The sequence below is a fragment of the Aedes albopictus genome, chromosome 3 (assembly GCF_035046485.1).
Source record: "Aedes albopictus strain Foshan chromosome 3, AalbF5, whole genome shotgun sequence".
Lineage (NCBI taxonomy): Eukaryota > Metazoa > Arthropoda > Insecta > Diptera > Culicidae > Aedes > Aedes albopictus.
In genome coordinates, this window is record NC_085138.1 from 225905057 (window position 1) to 225926266 (window position 21210).

Sequence of the window (21210 nt, forward strand, 5' to 3'; positions counted from 1 at the left end):
TCGGCTTTACTGACGACATTACGCTGGAAGTCTACGGTGGATCGATCGAAGAAGTGGAGTGTACTACCACCCACTCAATCAAGGATGTGGAGGTGTGGATGAGGTCCAGGAAACTGGAGTTGGCTCACCACCAAACTGAGGTGATGGTTGTGGGTCGAGGAGAAAGTAGTACTGGCTTTTACTTTTGTTGTAGAAGACGGCCTTAACCTAACCACACTATCCGGACCTTCCTGTTCGGCTGTCTGTTGAGCAGATTTTCCCCGTATGGTTTAGAAGAAAAAAAAGACGTCCTGGAAAGCAAAAAAGGTAAGAAGAAAGAGGATCAGGAGGCCAGGGACGCTGAGCCAAGGAAAGGTAGGAGGGCATGTGCCAAACGTGAAAGAAGAGACGTCTTTGTCACCAAGACGGATGAGTCTACGTACTCGGAGGTATTGAGGATCATGGCATCGCTGCTCACGGATCCCCTAGCCGATGTACGCAGTATTGGAAGAACTGTCGAAATAATCCTCGAGCTCAAGCGTGACAAAACCCGTTAAAGCTTCGACTAGGTAAAAACGTCTAGTGGAAGAGACTACTCTTCAGCGATAGTTCAAGGTGCAGTTGTCCACCACAGCTGATAGAAGACAAAGCCCTTAAGAGATAAGACTGCACGAGCCCTCCCAAGCACTTGATTGATCCCGCAAAATCAATGAACAGCATGTACCTAAGTGCTGACCTTCAACAGATAGCTGACAAGTCACAATGCAGGTAACTTAGCTAATCCTGAACCACTGTGAGGCAGCCCAACAACTGCTGTGTCAGGCAGTCTCTGAGTGATGGGCGGATATCACCATCATAGCGGACAAATAAAGAGTGCGGCCAACTGGGTCCCGAATGGGCCCAAAATGGTGGAGATATGGAGCATTGGGTAATTAATACACAGTCCAGCAGTGTCTAAGCTAATTAGGACTTTGCGATCACCAATAATTACCAACCTTAAAGTAAACGGGGTCTTCTTCCGTCGCTGCTATGCAGCTCCTCAATGACTGATCGAAAAGTTCACGCAGGCGCTAGAGTGTATGACGGCAGAACTGAAGGATGGTGGTAATGGCGAGGACCTTCAATGTCTGGGTCGTGGAATGGGGAAGCCGTTTCAAGAACCAGCAGAGTTAGATATTGCTTGAGACACTGACCATGCTGGATACTAATCTGGCTAATGTTGGTACTTAAATTCTGATAGACCGATAGTATTTACGGAGATGATATTAAATCATTGGTTGTAAGACTTGCTTGGTTCGAATACACAAGCTGAACTGTATTCATGAATTGGGAAAGACCCCTTTTATAAGTCGCAAAGTGTTGCACTCAATGGGTGCTACATAATTGAATTTGTCATTTGCCTGTAAGTAATGGATGAAGAGTTCTGGTACGCATATGCTGAGGTCAGCGTGACAAATTAATTGTGGTCTATTTAATCGATGGCTATCGCGAACGATCGAACTGTTAATCGAGCTCTATGCACATGCATGGAGCCTCGATATAAATTCTTCGTTTGCGTTAGCATATCGTTTTGGTACCACCGAATGTAGTTTACGAGAGATGCACGTCTTTTGACTGGTTCACCACAAAAGCTCTTTTAACTATAACTGTCGCCGCCAGTAGCTACTTTGGTCTCCGGTTAGGGAGATCTTGTTCGCCAGGGCTTTCGACCTTTGCAACCAGAAGCTACTTTGTTCTCCGGTTAGGGAGACCGTTTTCACTACTGATTGGGAAGTTTCTTCAAGCTACTTTTTTCTCCGGTTAGGGAGAGAAGTTTTCACTTGGTGAGAAACTGTTTCAAAAATAACCTTATCCGGTTTCGGATTAGTGAGAGCACTTTGGAATGATCTTTGAACTTCAACTTTATTTACAATTCTTACAGTGTGTATCTTAATCCTACGTGTTGCATTATTGATGTTTAGTAGTTAGGTTTACAAGATGTCAAAAACGGAATTTTCATATCCCTTTCAGGACCTGGGATTTACAAAATATGTCAAAAATCTAATAGAAAAATGGGCTTGGACTTGTTTGTCGCTGAATAGGTTGATATTTTATTTATTTCATCTTATGTGCTATATCCCTCTCGAATCTGGGATTTTCGATATTTTTTTTATCTGTTTTCGTGTTTTCTAACTTCAGAACCGAAGAGGCTTATTAGTTAAGGCGTGGTTTAAAGTATAGAATTGTGAAACATTTGTACGGTTTTTAATCTAGTTCCTATCTAGCACACGGGGTGAAAAGAGATGTAATCTTAAGCTATCTGCTATTCCTAAGCCACATGTGGGCGTGTTTTTCTTAGCTCGAGTGCATCTGCATATGCATGCTTAGTCCTATTTCAAGTGGTGCAATAAAGTTATGTAATCGGAGGTCCTTATTTTGCGCTCTGCTTTTTATTTCATTTTCTCATTTTGGTATCGACATCGACCGTGCTTCGATGGACCGTCGGGAAATTGGTTTCTATGGCTGGTTTTTATTTTTGTTGATTACTCGCGGCGATAATAACGGAGCGGAGTCGATCTTCAACGTTACTGTAGTTCTGGCCGAACAAGTAGTTCGAACTGAAGGGAAAAAGATACTTACTCACAGCGACCATCTGGCGGTTCACTATAGTATCGACTACTACAATAACAGGCAGTGGATAGAGAAAGTGGCGCCCAGGCCAAGAGCAAGCCCTCGCAGGTGAAAGAATTCATACTTCTACGACGAGGCATTTAGGGAGGTGGAACTAACCGTGAGTGGAACTAACGTGGTCTAAACAGTGACCATTTTGTAGTGGTACTCACACGTGCGGGCGAACCTAGGCAAGTATACCCTTGGAAAGGGAGACCACCGGCGTTCTGAGGCATATTGCGTCGCGCCTGCTTACCGGCTAGGGAACATATACAGCGAGTACGTACTGATGAGGAGCGAGATAGAAAATAAGTTGCGTTCACAACTGCCACAATATCGAGATAAGGCTAAGCAAATGGGCGGATATGAAGGTCTCCGCCAGAGTGCCAATACTAACCCGTGTACTAATGCTTACAAGATCGGGATGGCCAAGACAAGAGGTAAAATGGCTCTTACCGAGCAGTCTCCAGAGATGCTCATTCCGAATCATGATCCGAGTTCGCCTCCTTCCATAGTACCGCTGGGGACTGTGTTTGACGATAAGGGTCTCCGATGAAGAACTTGCGGGGATTGCAAAATTCTTTAGAGTAGGTAAGGTCCCAGGTACGGTCCCAGGAGGGTATAGATGGTCTCTCGAATAACCAGGTCGACTTCAGGGAGAAGAGGTTGAACGTAGGCCTTTCGCCGATTGATGATTTGAAGAAGATATAGTCTTGAGCTTCATGTAGAAGAATCAATATCCCATCGATAGCACAAAATACATTGCAATGTAATCCATTATGCTGTGAAATTGTGTAATAATACGCCATTCTCATTAATTGTGAATTCTCCCAATTTTACGAACATACTCGACAGCAACTTTATCGTTCAAATTAGCATCGAAGTCGGTTTGATTTAATTATTTTGGTTCCGGGGTCGAACGTCAGTTATAGCTTGTATAGTGTATACTGTTTCCCACATTCTTGCCTCCAGTAGAGCAAATGCTAATGTCTCCATCCATTTAATTTAATTGCAGAAACAAACTTGCTACCTTCCCCTGGAACAGCATCCATCAACGTTGGGGACGGCCTCTTCCAACGAAACTAACATCCATGGCATATTGTTGAAAAGTTGAAAGCACCACCAGGGCGAACGGTTTTCGGTGGTCCAAACCAAACATCCCACGTGGCACATATGCTGCTGCCGCATCCGTCCTTGCATATGTAGACAGCGTATGCGAGCAGAACCGAGCTGATTACCGACTGAACGACAGCTTTTCGCCGCCCTTTAACAGGAAGCTGCTTGTTATTAAAACTAAAACAGGATTGGAAACATTAGCGTTGCAGTAAATAACTAACACGCTCGGTGCATCATTACCACTGCACGGAACACACCGTCGGCGGTATTTACATATACGTATCCCGAAGAAAAGGCAGAGTACGGCAGAGCAAAGTTTCGATTCCAGACCAGGTCGACCGCTTTGGCAACGAGACCTCCGTGATGAGCACCAAATTCACCCGGGCACTTTTACTGGAGTGTAAGTAAAATAGATTAAAATACCGAGTGAAGGATAGTCAAGTTTTTAACTGGATTTTCTACTAACTTATCTCCGTAAATATTAATTCTGTCTTGTCTTCTCTATGGTGGTCTTCGTAGCACAGTTTTTGCTTTTTGCGTTGCTGCCGCCGCCACTGCTGCTGATGTAGTGCGGTGCGACTAGGATAAAGTTTTGCATAGAAAATACTACAAAGTTGTCAGGATCTTTCCCTTGTTTCACTTTTATGCGTCTCACTTGGTTGCACCACCTCTATACTGAAAGCAACTCGGTAGCTGAAGCTGAAGAAGTCTGGAAGGAATGATGCATGACTTGCTCAATTAAGTACAAAACGAAACTGTTTTTATCAGAAAGTGCAGCAGAAGTTTGAGCTGCTTCATAAGTTGTGAAACCTTAGAAGAGTGCCGTTTTGTTTGAAACACTCAAACAAAACTTTTGATTACCTCAGGAATCTGTCATATTTTGTCCAACTATCAATGAGCTACGGCGTCAATAAATTTCACGTTTTATCCTAGTATAATCAGCAGAATACTCGGATACCTGTCCTAACTCTCACAATTCTCTCATATCGAAGAAATTGGTTCAATTCATTCAAGTTCTACCCTGTGTCATTTCCTCCACTGCTTTTGAACCCATCGTGCCTGCATTCTCCTCGCCGTCAGGTGCTCATCAAAGTGCTGCTTCCACCTTTCAATCACCTTACATTCGTCCGGCAGGTGGCTGTCGTAATTTTCCCAGCACATTTTACCACGCGGTCTCTAGCGAGCGCAGTTTTTTTTTCTTTTTCCTCACTCACTCTCGTAGACAATCACGAGAATGGGAAAGATAAAAGAGGGGGCTCTTGCCCATTCGTCATTGAAATCATCGTCATCATTAAACATTTGAAAGCAGTTTTTTCGTTCAAATCAAACATGTTTGCAACGAAAATGGATTAACTGTGTTCCACATGAGGAATGGAATACAGTGAATACATTTTTGTGGTCGTTGTTTTGATTTACTGCGAAAAAACTGCTTTTCTATCTATCCGAAAAATGATAACGAATGCTTGAGCCTTGAATGTCGGTTGATACTGACACTTCGCAGCACTGGGTTCAACTTGCATTAATATAAAAACGTTAAAACTCCTCGAAACTTGCCATTCTATGCAAAACATTAGAAATTGTTATCTAATAGAAGAATGTTAATTTGTATTATGCCACATTTCATTTGACACAAACAGTTTTGACAGTTATTGTATGTATACTTATATCGTCGGTTTCATGCAATAGGGACAAAACTCCAAAAGTGTGATTTTTCAGAATAAGCATTTGAAAATTGGGAATCTTGAAGCACCTCCTTGAAATTCACCTATTTCATTTATTATTGGACAAAAGTAAAAGAATTTTGATCGTTTGTGTCATCAAAAAGGACTGAAAGACTATCTGTTTCATGAATTTCGGACTACTATTTTTCAGCGGCTATTGAAAAAGTATACTAATTTGAGTTGTGAATTTATTGCAAAACATTGGTAAAAATGACAAAATCTCGCGTCTCTCAACGATTTTTGGGAAGTGTCTATGTGAGTTGAATGTTTGCATAGTTTTTCTTCATTTGCCATCAAAATTTAAAATATGACAAATTTTGAGTAGTGACCCTATTGCAGAAAATCGACGATATAAACCACTGGATATTTACTATTCGTTTTCCAACTTTGCCTAAGTTTCGTAGTCACTACCTTGCAATAAATCCTATGTATTCAAATATGTCTTTACCTATATCAGCAGTGTTGCCAGCTTTTAGAAACGTGAAGTTTTATTGAAAAATGATGCGCTGGATTACACTTGATACCAATGCGACGTATCAGACGTATTGAGTCAATATTTGCTCTACTTGATCAGTGTTGCCAATCATCCAAGCAATGTTGTGCCATTTTTGGAAATTTCCAGGGAATCCACATATGAAAAATTTCAATTTTGCATAAACTTCTTTGTCCCATGCTTCCACTTAATGGCTTATTTCATGTTGATCGATATAGGTGTTGCCATCTGAGGTCACAATTTTAAATAGTTGATATCCGATACTCAAACTCTGCTGGGCATATGGAGAAGATAAACTGGCATCTAGTTTTTGTATTTTGACGAAAATAAGTTAGTTCTGTGATTTGTTAATGCCCAATTTCGCTTACGATCCCTTCCCCCTTCATAAAATAAGGCTGGTGGGCCAACCTGGTAAAAGAACATCTGTATACCGTTATGGTATTGATGTTTTTGTTTCATTTACACCTAGTCTTCTATCATGATAGATGTGTATAATATGCACCTAAAAGTGGTGTGTTTGATTGCAAGTGGCATCTCATCTCACTTCGATTTGATGCTCCTCAAGCATCACACCGAGAGGAATCGAACCAATCCACGTTTGATGTTTAATTGATGCTTTTGAAAAACCACAGATTGCAAAGCTTCCAACCAATATCGTAATGCTGCCATTCAGATGCGTTATCACCTTTTGGTCTGACTTCGTAATGTTGGCAGGGAAAACTTGAATATCAAAATTTATTTTTCAACATGTTTTATGTTGGGTATTGGTTCGCTTCCTACTCAAATAAAAATATTAGAGCGCTTTTTGTTATAATTCCTTTTTTAGAATCTTGTGTTAGAAATGAGCACGTCAAAAGAAGGAAAACGAATAAACTAACATAAACATAATCTAACCCTATGCTTCAATTATTTCATTTCATAAGGCAAAATCGTTTTCGATATGGCAGAGATGCCAGATATACAGATTTTTCTGTATTATACAGATTGTTGACCTGCTATACAGACAAGATACAGAGTACAGAAAAATACAGATTTTTAAAATTGGATATAGATTTCTCCAGAAAGCATAAAATTTGAAGTTGTTTCAATAAATTTCATAAAGACTTTTTAAATTGCTGCATAAACTCTTAAGAGTTTATGGAAATTTGTACATTTTCTCACATGTTATAGAAAAATTAATACCAGTAAAAATTGAAAACCGTCAAAAAGTTGTACATTTCTGTTAGTTTCTATTGAAATCTAAGACTCTTGAATCTAAGACTCGAAGAATCTGTATTGATACAGATTTTTGATAAAATAATCTGGCATCTCTGCGATGTGGTAACACAAGGGTTGATTAATATTCGTTTGCAGAGCTGGGAAGTACTAACCCATTTTCAAATAGTCTGATGCTAGTACTTCGATATACGCTTTCAAGTAGGGTATTGCGCCAATTATGCCCGCCCCAATTCGATGATTTGGATAGTCGTCAATCTCAGTTACTATTAATGTTCAAATCTTTACTCTTAAAACCACATAGCACTTTTAGTTTCCCACTTTTCTTTCATTTCAACCTGATAGATATCGACCCCAAACTGAACAGTTGTACCATAACCCCCCTTAACCGCCAACGTTTCTGACGAAGAAGCAGTGGCTTCTGCTCAAGACGACTGAACTTGGTCTTAATGGTTTTGCTTCCCACAAAGGGTGCGGTGTTCCCACGTTCTAATAACCGCAAATGTACTTTCCTACTAGTTTCTCACTCTTGCTACATCATCAAGTGCAGCTGCACATAATCTGTACCTACACACATATGTACGAGTGTAGCTAGCTAAGGAATGCTGTCGGTAATGTGTTCGATACATATCGAACACAAGCTTGCGGCTGGCTGGCAGTACCAACTTCAATTAGGAGAAACAGTCTGATGCAGATGCAGAACAAGCTTTAAGCGATACTTTATATTGAGATTATATTGACTCATGCAGATGATATTTGATCTCGGTAAAATGTACTAGGTTTCAGATTCTCTAGAATTTATAGTAAAAGAAATTTATCTCCTGATCTTTTAGGGTAATTTAACCAATAGTGACTCGAACGACTCAAACATGCAGCTAGGACTCACAAATTTTTACTTCTTTCTTTCGATTCATCAGCAGTATGTTGTTTGGTGATAAGAAAAGAGTAACGTGGATGCGGGTATGCCATAACACATCAAGAGAGTGAGTGTCGTTAACTGTAAGTGAGTGTCTGAGATCGCTTGGTTTGGTTTGGACATTCATGACTGAGCAAAAGAATCGCTCAAAAGATCCGATTCATTAAAGTGAACGACCGGCTCGAATCCGATCGTTGATGTGAGCAGCGTTGCTCATCACTCTACCAGATGTAAGCGGTACAAAGAAACGAGAGCAGCCAATAAAATAATTCACCGCAGAAAGAAAAGGCGGTATTTTTTATTACAGAAGAGCAAAATAGTATGGATCAAAATGGATACGCGGAGATTTTACGAAACTCTAAATGGCTAACCACTAGGCAATCTAGAGAGCTGGAGCCGTGCAGTTGGCAGCTTAACCTTCCAGGACGCGCGCCATTAAACAACCGCAACTGCACCACGCTCGTGCTGTATACGAAAAGCGAGGTTTTTTTGGTAGTGTTGTATTTTTTACAACAGCGCGCGCGCTGAAGGGTTGAAGACAAACGTCATGAAATCCCGCTTCAACGGTGCATCAGAACTTTAAACGCACAAATCTCTCGAAGCAAGTTTCAAGCAACGGTGAATTTTATTATTCTGTTCTTGCTGACTTGTAATAAGCCTAATATAAGAAGCTCAGGAGCGCCGGTTTTGTTTACAATTTCTGTGCCCTCGAAATCGTGAGTAGGTGTCAAAGTCGGCCATTGTGGTGGCCATTTTGGGATTCAAACAAGTCTGTCCTTAACAAAGCACCGCGGTCCACCTGTTCCAGGGGTATAACTGTTGATACAGCTGTTCTCATAACAGTCGAAAGGTCACGCGGTCTAACTTGTAGTTGCAGTGTGAGGATGTAGAATGTAGGTAGGTTCTTACAGTTTAATACAACTAAACAAAAACAAAGTTAAGAGGCACAGCCCAAAAACATTGCGGGGAGAGAAGTGGAACTTGTAAGGGCGACTAACACATAATGAAAAGCATTGCTGCAAAACTCAGCAATCTATTTACTCCACACACTCCGTAGGCTAAGGTTGCAGCGATCGTTGTAAACGCATTTTTTTTTTGCAACAAAATGAAGATAATTACTTATATTCTGCTAATAGTACCTGAAACTTTGAAAGCTGTTTCTAAAAAGTAGCAAATTTCTTGGTGTTCAGCCAAATTTTTCATTTTTTTGCGATGGTGCCCCGTTACGCTGTATTTCTTGATTTCTTTCGAAATACAAAAGTGTAATTCCCAATTAGAAAGCATTAAATGAATCTTCTATTCAAATCTGATCGCTTGATATGCTGGTTACCATGGGTTTAACAACGCAGCAAATTTTGAAAGCAAAAGTTTGATTCTCGAGCAAAACGTAACGCGTGGAATGTGTCTGGATGCGGAGAGAACATCGATCGTAGAGCTCGAGTTGCGTTTTTGCACCGAATTCGTTAGCCGAACCCTTTAGAAGAGTCTCCCGAGCATAACCATTCGGAACAGACGTGCGTTGAGTGGGATTGAGCCGGGGAAGAAATTTAAAGACTACAAATGGCCCTTCCATCCATCGGGTCTAGGGCTGGAGTCAGTACGTGCTGCCCAATTCCACTCGTGTTATAGGGTAGGGAGCGTTGGGCATATGCTGCAAAATATGACCGGGCAAATATTGCGATGTTCGGTTGAAGAGACCTTCTAATGGCCTTCATAGTTTTGACGGGTTATCAGTCATGCTTGGTGAAGTTGGATGTCTACTCGAATCGAAGGTGGGTATGAATGATACCTCTGAACTCCTATAAGTGGAGTATCCCCTTACAAAGAAACCGAATATTTAGCACAATGTGTGAGGAAGGCCTTGGTAGAGCCTCTAAAGTTCCTACCCAAGTAACCATGACGCTTTATATAGAGCATTATTTTCGCTTTATAGTGTATTATATGACATGCGATATAAAGTTGTTTTGCCATAAAGACACCACTAAAGTAGGTATAAAGTCGAAAGTGGCGCTACTATTGTTGATTTAAAGCAAGCTTTACTGTGGTGATTGCTAAAGCATATAAAATGCTTGTACCTTATAGCTAATGCAATCAAATCGTATGGAATGCATACTTAATGCATCATATCAAAAAAGAAAAAAAGTATGTTTTTCATTTTTCTATCTATTTTTATCTTCCGATACTTTCACTTTGATGTTTTTTATTGTATTTCGGGAATTGAACCAAGACTGCTGAAACTTATCACGATGAAACTCGGACGCGCTAACGCTGTGTGCTACGATATCATGTATTTTGCACCTGGAAAATGTGCAACATAAAGTAACGTATACTTAGCTCGTGCCTTATTGAGCAACTCTGAAAAATGTGCCGGAGTCTGAATGCCATCAGTTATGTTATTCTCGAATATAAATTCGTCTGTTGTGATTCTGTTTTTTTTTTTTTGTTTTCATACGTGCTCATACAATAAATACAATACAATAAATAAAAAACAATACAAACAGCGCTGTGATTCTTCCTTTTATGAAATCGGGGCGTTATGTTAAATAAGGAAACCGATACCCCACATAATTCTTGTTCCCTCAGCATCTGATTGTTTCATGTCCCAATCAGAAACCCAAAAAACCATACATAATATGAATTTTCACACAGCAACATCTGAGCATGATAATCTTAGTGCTCCGCAGCAATCCTTGAAAATTTTGGTTTGTTTTTTCTTTTGTTTTGAATGGTTCTCTTTCTAAAAGTGTTTTACAGTTTTTTTTTTCGAATTGAGCGATATTTTTCTGTTTACAACGATGGACGCTTTAGTAAAGGCATATATAAAGTAATAAATGCTTGCATTATTGATTGCTATAAAGCTTTTAACATGGTAATGCAATGAAGCATTTAACAACGGCTCTATAGAACTATACAGAACTGTCAAAATCTCGTAATGCTTCAATGCTTTCATAATGTAGATTAAACGCTTCATTACTTGACAGATGTAAAATAAAAGTTATGTTGCATTAGCTAAACTATAATACGATTGAATTAATGTTATGATATAATGCTTGTGGTTACTTGGGTAGCTTTTGCACCAAACCATCACATCATCTGCCAGGAACTGCAGATTGGGTTGCCCAGCTAGCTTAAAGTCCAACCCCACAGCAAGATCAACCCTATAAAGTCTGAATCCAATGGAATCCCAAATTCCATTTTCTTTATTTCTCGGTGCCAAATTTAAGTTTAAAAGTCATTCAAAAAATTTAAGTTTAATTAAGTTTAAGGTTGAAGGATTCGTCATTGATATAATCGTCATCATTGAAAATTCAAAAGCAGTTTTCTCGTTCAAAACTGAAAATTTCGCTTTGAAAATGCATTCACTGCACTCCATTCTCCACTTACAATACAGTGAATACATTTTCACTGGGAAATTTTCGGTTTTGGACGCGAAAACTGCTTTGGAATTTTTAATGATGACGATTATATCAATGACGAATCCTTCAACCTTAAAAGTCATTCTGAAGATTTATTGAATTTAAGATTGTCTATTTATTTATTTATTTATTTATTTATTTATTTATTTATTTATTTATTTATTTATTTATTTATTATTGTTATTATTCATCGAACACGATAGTCTACATGAATGAACTTAAAAACTAACAAATACATCACAAACTTGAACTCAAACGATTACGGAAAACATCAATATTAACATTAAAATCAAACAAATAAAACACGCAATTAAAAACAGCACATATTCGTCTAATTGGCTCTTGTTGAGCATAGTCAGTGCGTTAGAAGTCTAATCTTAAAAACGTTCGCGTCCTTAAAGGTCTAGGAATGACATTCAAATTAACTTTTGACAAAATATAAGGTGCATCAATACTTCCTGTTAGAATTTTTCCTGCAAAAACAGCCATTGCCACTTTTCTTCGTGTCTCGAGGGTATCAAATTCTAGCAATCGACAGCGATCTTCGTACGGAGGAAGTTCATACGGGTTATTCCAGGGCAGGAACCGTAGCGCGTAATGGATGAATTTGGACTGCACCGACTCGATTCGCTTTATCCAGACGTCAAGGTAGGGGCTTCAAACCACTACTGCAGTTTCCAGAATTGATCGTACCAAGGAGCAGTAAAGGGATCGCAGACAATGAGGATCGGTGAATTCCTTGGATATCCGAAAGATGAACCCAAGGTCAAGAACCCTTCGCAATAACGAAGGAATAATGTTCCCTAAATGTGAGCTGTGTGTCGAGAATTACTCCTAGGTCTTTGAAGCTAGAAACTCTTTCAATCGCACCACCTTCAATTGAGTAGGGTCACATTACTGGATTTTTTGACCGGGAAATGATATCACGGCACATTTTCCGACGCTTATAGACATGCAGTTGTCCTTGCACCAGTTGGAAAACATGTCAACATTCTTCTGTGGATGAGGAAATTTTTTAGATCATCTGCATACACTAATCGACATCCAGCAGGTATAATAAGGCAAATATCGTTGAAATACAGCGAGAACAGCAGAGGTCTAAGGTTACTTCCTTGTGGGACGCCGGAAGGGTTGATGAACGGAGCAGACTGGCAATTACCCAACTTCACACATAACTGACGGTCTACGAGATACGACTCCAGCCACTTTACAAAACTAGGTGGAGATCCCAAGTGAAGCATTTTCTGTAGCAGGAGCTGATGATTAACTCGATCAAATGCGGCCTTCAGGTCAGTATAAATCGTTTCAATTTGAGCGCCCTCCCTCATATTGGTGATGCAAAATGACGTGAATTGTACCAGGTTCGTACAAATAGAACTTCCCGGATAAAACCCATGCTGGTCCACTGATATATACGATTTAGATGCACGTAGAAGCTCCTGACTATCAAGTGTCTCCAATAGTTTAGAGTCAGCGCATAGTGAAGTTATTCCACGGTAGTTCTTCACATCTCTTTTTCTTCCTTTCTTGTATACGGGGAACAAAACGGAGTTTTTCCATCGATCCGGAAACGTGGATTGCCGGATTGAACTGTTGCAGATGAAGCGTAGGGGTTCACATAGAGCATTTGCGCATTTCTTCAATACAAGTGTCGGAATCCCATCAGGCCCAACCGCTGAAGAGGCCTTTATTTTGCGTAGAGCTGTGAGGATGTCTGTTTCAGTGTAGTCACCGACGTGATAATTAAGCACATTTTCCGGAACAGAACTAACAGCATTGCTGAGCTGTTCAACACTTATTGGTTGATCGTCGAACACACTCGTTTTGCAACACACTGTTTTGCAAATAAATTACAGATCTCATCAAGGGAATCCGAAGCATCATTTCCGTAGTACATCGAAGTTGGTAGCCCATGTTCTTTGCGCTTTTCCTACCTGATGGTGTCACTGTATGTGTCCGTGGGTACTAACGGATGTATGCCGACTTACTCCGCAACGCCATCCGTACCTCGGCTGGCGTGAAGGCCGTGGAACCAGCTGACCACCACGATGGTTGGCGATCGCAGTGTAAGAGGGTAGTGGTACACTTCGGGTGATCTGTGGATTCGGTCATCGAAGGGTATCGGGTTGAAGCTCCCTCACGGCCGGGGCCGATCGAATGATAACGACGCCGCTGTTCGTGAGAGGTCGAGAGGGTTGAGCACGACCTATGAGGCTTGAGCATGCAGCCGGCAGCGGCTACGACACCGTCTCACTATGTGGGGTTGCCTTCGGCTTTCTCGGACGGTGGGTGGTGGTGATGAGGTTAGCGAAGTTTCACGTGAGTCAAGGAACGATGTCGCTGGCGTAGCAACCTTTCCCCTGTAGATCTCTCGCCGTGTTGTTCACCTTGGTGACGTTGGTGGACGGCGAGGCCGCGATTCCTTCACGACGGCCTACGCACTCAAGATGGCTTACACGCTAAGACCGCTCAGCACTAAAGTGCATCATTTCCAGACTACACCAAAAATGTGTAACCCTTACACATTCACAAAACAGGTCCTGCGTCCACAAAATCGAGAAATTCGCAAAAAAAAATGTGTAACCGATCGCGTTGCGAAGCCATTGATGTAATTCAAAGCTTTCAGTTCGATATGCTTCATAATTCAATATGGATTAGGCAAGCGTTACACCACGTAACGCTTCAATTAGTCCGACTGAAATTCTAGCCCGGACAAGAACCAAATCACGTACAAATTTAGATTTGAGCACAAAAACTCCACTCTTAAATTTCTCTGATATTAAATATCTGGATTAACCAATCAGGAGGTGACACATGTTGGCGCAATTTCCACCCAACAGTTCGGGGGTCTCTTGATGCCTCACATGTGTAAGACAGATCATTCCCAAGTTGATCTTAAGGCCGGACGGGACGGTGGTTGAACCGTCCGCCATTGCTCTGTTGCTAGTAAGATGCAAATCTCAACTTCTACTTTATATTATTGACTAGAAATTTGATCGTTCATTTGCTCACTTGTGGTGCACAATCGATTAAACTTTCAGCTACGTCAGTGCAGTGGAAATTGATATTTGCTTCTTCAAAATCGCGAGGCAAATTGTTTGAAAGAGAGGGAAGATAGGAAAAAAAAATACACGTCGTCCCGTGCGGCCTTAAAGTGAGACAGTTCATTAGCCAAAGTTAAGCTGAAAGATTAACTACCAAAAAGTGAGAGAAGTCCGCAGTGAAAGATTGTTAAACCACAACGGTAATTTGGAAAAAGCGTACAGAAGTGAGTTCAAACTATAATTTAAATCAAAATGTCCTCCTTCAGTGTCGTATTTGCTAAGTTGAACGTAAAGCAAAGCCAAATCTAGTTACCCCAAAAAGCTGTGTAATACAGGTAGATAAGTGATGCAAATTCCGATCAAATGTGATGCTAAAGGTGATTTTGTTCGAAGGTCAAAACCTTCGAACGAAGGTTTTAATTGCGGGCAGATTTGTAGTGGCCATAACCGAGGCAAGAACGGCGTGCAAACCACCGCAGCCTTTGTGTTCCATCCACCGGCCTATGTGATCGCCGCCCTCCCACGTGCTCGGAAGTAAACGCCTATTGTTGAAGAACAATACCCACTCGGATCATGACGAGTGCAGCGCGTCCTTCGTAAGGGCCCGTGGAAACGCCCTGAGCAACTGAAGCCCGCTGCGCAATAGTGTTCTTCTTTGAGCGCCGTCAAATCGTCCCAAGATTCACCACACGTGACTGGCCCGACGCGATCATTCACCGGCGCCCTCGCGCTAGCCCCGCTACCAACAGGTGTGCAGTGTGACGTGTGAATCACAGCATTTCGTTTCCGTCACTGGGCCGCTCTAGCCTGGTTCGTCGACAACACCAGCTTGCCGCCAGACCTCCAGTTCACGTGCACGTTCATCATCCTTCGGCTCGCCAACCCGAATCCTCGATCACGCCACGCCTTCATCGTCGACGATCGTCAAGTCGTTCTCCAGCATCACCAAACCTTCTGAGTTGAAGATCAAGGTCAGACCTCTTAGCTAGTAATCTAAAACCATTGTACACTTGTCGACTAGCTACGAGTGCTAATGAACGCTAGCTCCTTCTCTTTCTTTCCTTCGGCATCGGTCCATAAAGCCGTCCTTTCACTCAAAAAAAAAAAAAAAAAAAAATTGAGGCAATGTTTACAAATCGTATGAAAATTCGATGAGGTTAGGTTTTTACTGCAAGCTTCTATCGAACGGAGCAGTGCACTTCGAGCTCCAGAGCGATTGAGTGAAGAACCTATTAGTTAAAACCAAAGAGTTCCAGAAACCTTAACCAGTGTTAGCAGTAAAGGCCGAAGAGTTAAATAACGTCAGTTGAAAATCCCAAATCGGAGAATTTCAACAGTGAAAAACAAAGCGACGTCAGCGAGAAGAGCGAGATTGAAGTGAAGAACAAAGTCGCTGTAAAGAGCTAAGCAGGAAGAAAGAGACACAACGGCAAAATGAGCTGCTTGTTGAGAAATAGTGAGCTGCAGTACCAGTGGCGCGAGGAGTGGGTAGGACAGGTAGAACATGTCCTATCCACAAAAAAACGCTGGGTAAGCGTAGGACAGTCCATGCCCAAGTAACCAAAAGTTCAGATAAAAGGGTACTTTATAATCTAAGCAGCTTGTTCGAGGTTGCTCATTAGCCTTCTAAGCAGCTTTATTTTTAGTAGTAATTTTGGAACTTGAAAGTTCACATAAGCACGCTGGATAGCCTTCTAAGCAGCTTCTGACAGAACTTAGACAAAATTCATGCAGAAACAAAAATGTGTTTTTCAGAATCACAACCTTGTTGGTGGTTTGTGATTCATGTCTGGAAATTGCTTCTGATAATTATGTTTTCACACATGTCGCCATAGTGAATTTGAACTGAATCCTCCTGCGTGATAGCCTGCCGACTTACCGCTGCGCTGCTGAAGACACTTGACAAAGTAATGCTAACTTCACTACTGTACAAATGTGCAAAACTAGCTGCCGACAGAAAATCGATTTAAGTCAGACTTTACCTGCTGTCAACTCAATCGCAACTGTAGTACAGTGGTAGAGCGTAGGGTTCTCACGCAGCGACTATCGGTTCAAATCCTATGGGCGGCAGCTTTTTTTTGCTCAAGCCTTGATTTGATAAATTTATATTTGTCTTTTATTCGTGTATGCTTAAACAGTTGTTTTCTGCAAAACAAATAAATTGTATCTTCATTGAATCACAATGCTACTTAACTGAACTTCTATGAACTTGAAAGTTGCGACAAAGTTCCGTGTAGCATTTTAAGCAGCTTTAAAGTTCCGCGAAGTTCAGATAAATATCCGCATGGAACTTTCTGGCTGCTTAACCCGTTAACGCCCAAGGTGTCTCACAATTTAAATCTTCAAATAAATTTTTTATCAAAGGTCAAGTTCCAATGAAATAAGCATGATTTGATGAAAACAATGGAATTCTATGGTGTAGTTCCAAAAAAATTCTTCATTTTAGGTCCTCAATATCTGATAATTTTCTCGAGTTCTATTTCAGCACAACTTCTACGCTATCGTTATATTCTGATCCGTATAGATAAAATGCAGCTCTAAACAAGTGGGAGAGATGATAACCACTCAAAAAGAATAGAAAAAGAACTTATAAATTGGGGCAGAAATATAACCCGATAAACGCCTAAAAGTATGCAATGCATGGTTCTTGTAATTTCAAGTAGTTTCAACATTTCTCATTTTTTTTATCAAATCAAATAAAGAGAGCTCACTATGTGTGGCATAAGCAAACGTTAAAATACTTTAGAAGTTGGATTTTACACAGATAATTATTTCTAATAAAGTAATTAAGTTTTTCCTTCAGCACATACAAACTCTCTTTACGTACTCACCATACGTAAACTTTTCAGAAGTTTTTTAATATTTAAAAAAGAAAATCGTGTTAAGTACTGTTCCATTTAATTTGTCTCCTTTGACAGATACGTATTTCGACCTCAACTATATGGTCGTCTTCGGTGTCTCGTATTTACAGGCCAGAAGATGAGCAGGCATTCCTGCAAGAACCATAGAAGATGTCTCTATGATCTAGGGTTGCCCGAAAACAATCTCGGAAGAAACATATATTTTTAATTTTTTTCGGGAGGGATCCCTTAAGGAATAACAGCAGGAATCATGGAAAGAATCTTTAAAGGAATTCCAGCACAAATCGCTGAAAGAATGCAGAAAAGAATAACTAACAGAATCCTTTCAGGATGTTTCAAAACAACGCCTGCAAAAATCCCTGAAGGGAACTCCGGAGCAATCCATACAGCAATCTCGGAAGCAATATCTGAAGGAATCTCGGGAATAAACCTGAGAAGATTCTCGAAAGGAATGCCTGAAGAAAACCTCGAAAGAATTCCTGAAGGCATCTCAAAAAAGAACCTCAGTTCATCTAATCTCATCAAAATTCTTCACCCTGTTCTTTAGCCTGTACCTTACTGTCTTCTTGTCCCTCTATTCCAACCCTCTATCCTACGCTCTATCATAACCTTCAACCCTACCATCTGCCTTACCCTCTAAACTATCCTCTACTATAACCACTGCCCTAACCTTTACCGTATCCTCTAGTTTATATTGTGCTTAATCGTACCGACTACCCTACTCTCTACCCCAAATTTTTTCCTACCCTCAAACCTTTTTTATATACACTACCCGCTATAAATATGGAATCGCGTATTGCAACACTCATACTGAATATTGCAGCACCCAAAAAAGTTTGGCATCACCCTAAAATGTGAATATTTCAGATCTTTGTGGCACAAATCACTTATGACCCCCTAATTCTCTTTCAAAATGCAACTCGTACCCACAACCCAATTGGTTCTAGGTTTACACTATTTTTCCTCCTTATTTTGGGTGATGCCAAACTTTTTGGGTGCTGCAATACTGAGCATTGCAACGATTCCATATTATTGGCGGGTAGTGTATACTCTCTATACTCTCTATTCTACCCTTCTCCCTACCGTCTACCCAATCTACTACCCTAACCTTCTACTCCACTCCCTCTACTCTATCATTCACCCAAACCCTCTACCCGACCGTCGGCTCCACCTCTTATCCTAGCCGTTACCCTACCATCTACCCTTCAGATACGCATATTGCATGGTATTGTAGCTCAAACTACCATTCCGTGGCTACTAACTTGGGTATAGTCCGATAATTTGGGGTTTCAAAATGGCATCCGATATTCATTTTTGAGTTCTACTCATGAAGCCCGATCAATAGCTACCCATATTGCATGGTTTCATAGCTCAAACTCTCATTCTGTGGCCGCCATCTTGGATATGGGCCGCCATCTTGGATTTCTAAACAGAGTCAAATATCGTTTTTTGACTTCTACTCATGAAGCCCGATCGATAGATACCCATATTGCGTAGTATGATAGCTCAAACTACGATTCCGTGACCGCCATCTTGGTTATGATCCGCCATCTTGGATTTCAGAATGCCGTAAAATATCGATTTTTTACTTCTACTCATCATGCCCGATCGATAGATCCCCATATTGTATGGTATCATAGCTCAAACTACCATTCCGTGGCCGCCATCTTGGATATGGTCCGCCATCTTTGAATTCAAAATGGCGTCGGATATTCATTTTTGAGTTCTACTTGTGAAGCCCGATCGATAGATACCCATATTGCATAGTATACGAAGCCGCATTTTCGTTAAAAAGCATATATTCTGGAGTTTTGACCGCCGTCTTGGAATCTAAGCCGCCATCTTGAATTTAAATATCCTTCCCAAGCAACACAGATGTTATAATAGAGTTACGACAGCGCAAGTTTTGGTTGTATAGAAGTTTATTTTACGTAATTCTAACATTGTGTTGAAGTAACGTAAAATAAACTTCTATACAACCAAAACTTGCGCTGTCGTAACTTTTATATAACATGTGTGTTACTTGGGTTGCTACCACCTCCACATCCTTAGGAATGTGTACACCAAATTTTATTGAAATTTCTTGACGCATTTCAGAGTTATGCCTATGTTCCGGCATACATATATACATACATATGTACATACATACATATAAAATACCAATAGACAAACATACAAACATATAAACATACAATCATACATACATCGTCTTTTGTATGTATTGATTAACAACTCTGCCGAAGAAATGAACTGTAAATTATTAACCATTGTCAAGATTCCAGGGAAATGACTTTTTTTGCATTGGAAATGATGCTCACAAATATGCATTCTTTGCAGCATCGTTTACGCCACCTAGTGAACCAGTCACGTACTATATTGTCCACTATGAGCAAGGTATGGGTGTGGAGAATATCTTCTCTGAAGAAAGTATTCCAAAATTTTGCATAATTCTGGAGATATTCACATCCAAAGGACTGTCCTATTTATAGGACGCTGGGCGTTCGGGGCATCTGTCCTATAAATAGGACGCTGGGCGGATATGGGTTAAGAGGCTAACAATGAGCCTTGCCGGAACTTGTTCCAGCACCGAAGTTCCAGCAAGCTCATCGTTAGCCTCTTAAGCAAGCAGAAAGTTCCATTTGGAACTTTATCTGAACTTCACGGAACTTGAAAGTGCATTTTGTCATGGGAAGCGGAACTTTTAGTTACTTCGGTGTATTGTCCTACCCACGATTCCAAGAGAAACTAAAAATATAAGTATAACTACAGAATCTACTCTTCAAAATACAATCTATAACATGGAACAACACTTTAGTAAAAAACTATCATGGAACGAAAAAAAATTCCCTGAACTTTTAACCTAAATTTAGCAATTTCTCTCATGGTCCCCCCATAGATTCATTAAATAAATTATCCAATGGCTTTCTCATTACTTTTAGTAATGCAATGGATTGAATAAAGAATTATTCCCATAAAACGTCAATGTTAAATTCTGCAGAAGAATTTTATGAAATATTTGTCCAGGAATACCGCAGTTAACCCTTATGTGGCCGACACGGTACCCGGGTACCCAGCGCCCATTTAAAAAGCACGGTAAAGAAAAAAGCAAAAAGTTTGTCGGACACATAACGATTAACTGCAATGTAGGAAAGATGTGGCTTTCTATCACATACATATCATATCATTCGATGATTTTCACCTATATTTTCGAATGATATTTCCTGCCTGGATTTCTCTAGTGATTTCTCTTGGAATTACTCTAATAATTGATAAATTCTATCAAGTAACCAACGGGTAGACGGAAAATTCAGTTGGGATTCCATAAGAAATACTGTCATTATTTTGCCATAAAATGGAGGATTATATTCAGAAAAAAAAATGCAACAATCCACCTGGAAGTTCTCCAATGATGCCACTAAGACTTCTCAGAAGTATGACATGAAAATAAGCTGCTATATGGACTTCATCGATGATTTATGTAGGTATTTCTCTTAGATGCTTTATAAATATTATTGTCCAGATATTGCGGATAATTACTCTAATAATTTCACCAAAAAAAATTACATGGAGCTTTTTACCCTTCTAAAAATTATGAGCTTCTAAGAGCATTCAACAGAATTTTTTTTGTGCACTTCTTAGGAACTGAAATTGAATTTTCGCTTGGAATTTACCGAGGTTGTTTTGCCTAAAATTTCCATAAATTTCACTATAAAATTTAGCTTTCTAGGATTGTCGTTGAGAAATTGTTTAAATCTAAAAACGTGTATATAATTCCATGCATTTTGTCCTACCCACGCAAT

General features: G+C 40.3%; 2 protein-coding genes across 4 annotated transcripts in view; one reads left to right on the top strand and one right to left on the bottom strand.

The window, feature by feature from the left end:
* Window positions 1-21210, bottom strand: part of LOC109397776 (uncharacterized) — a 344947-nt gene that overhangs the window by 219989 nt on the left and 103748 nt on the right. The window lies entirely within an intron of this gene.
* The window catches only part of LOC109397777 (spidroin-2-like), a 105261-nt gene that overhangs the window by 60598 nt on the left and 23453 nt on the right, over window positions 1-21210 (top strand). For both annotated transcript variants that reach the window (XM_062859223.1, XM_062859224.1), the window contains exon 2: window positions 3644-4144. In XM_062859223.1, the coding sequence (XP_062715207.1) occupies window positions 4108-4144 (37 nt within the window). In that variant the 5' untranslated portion in view covers window positions 3644-4107. The remainder of the gene's footprint in view (window positions 1-3643; window positions 4145-21210) is intronic.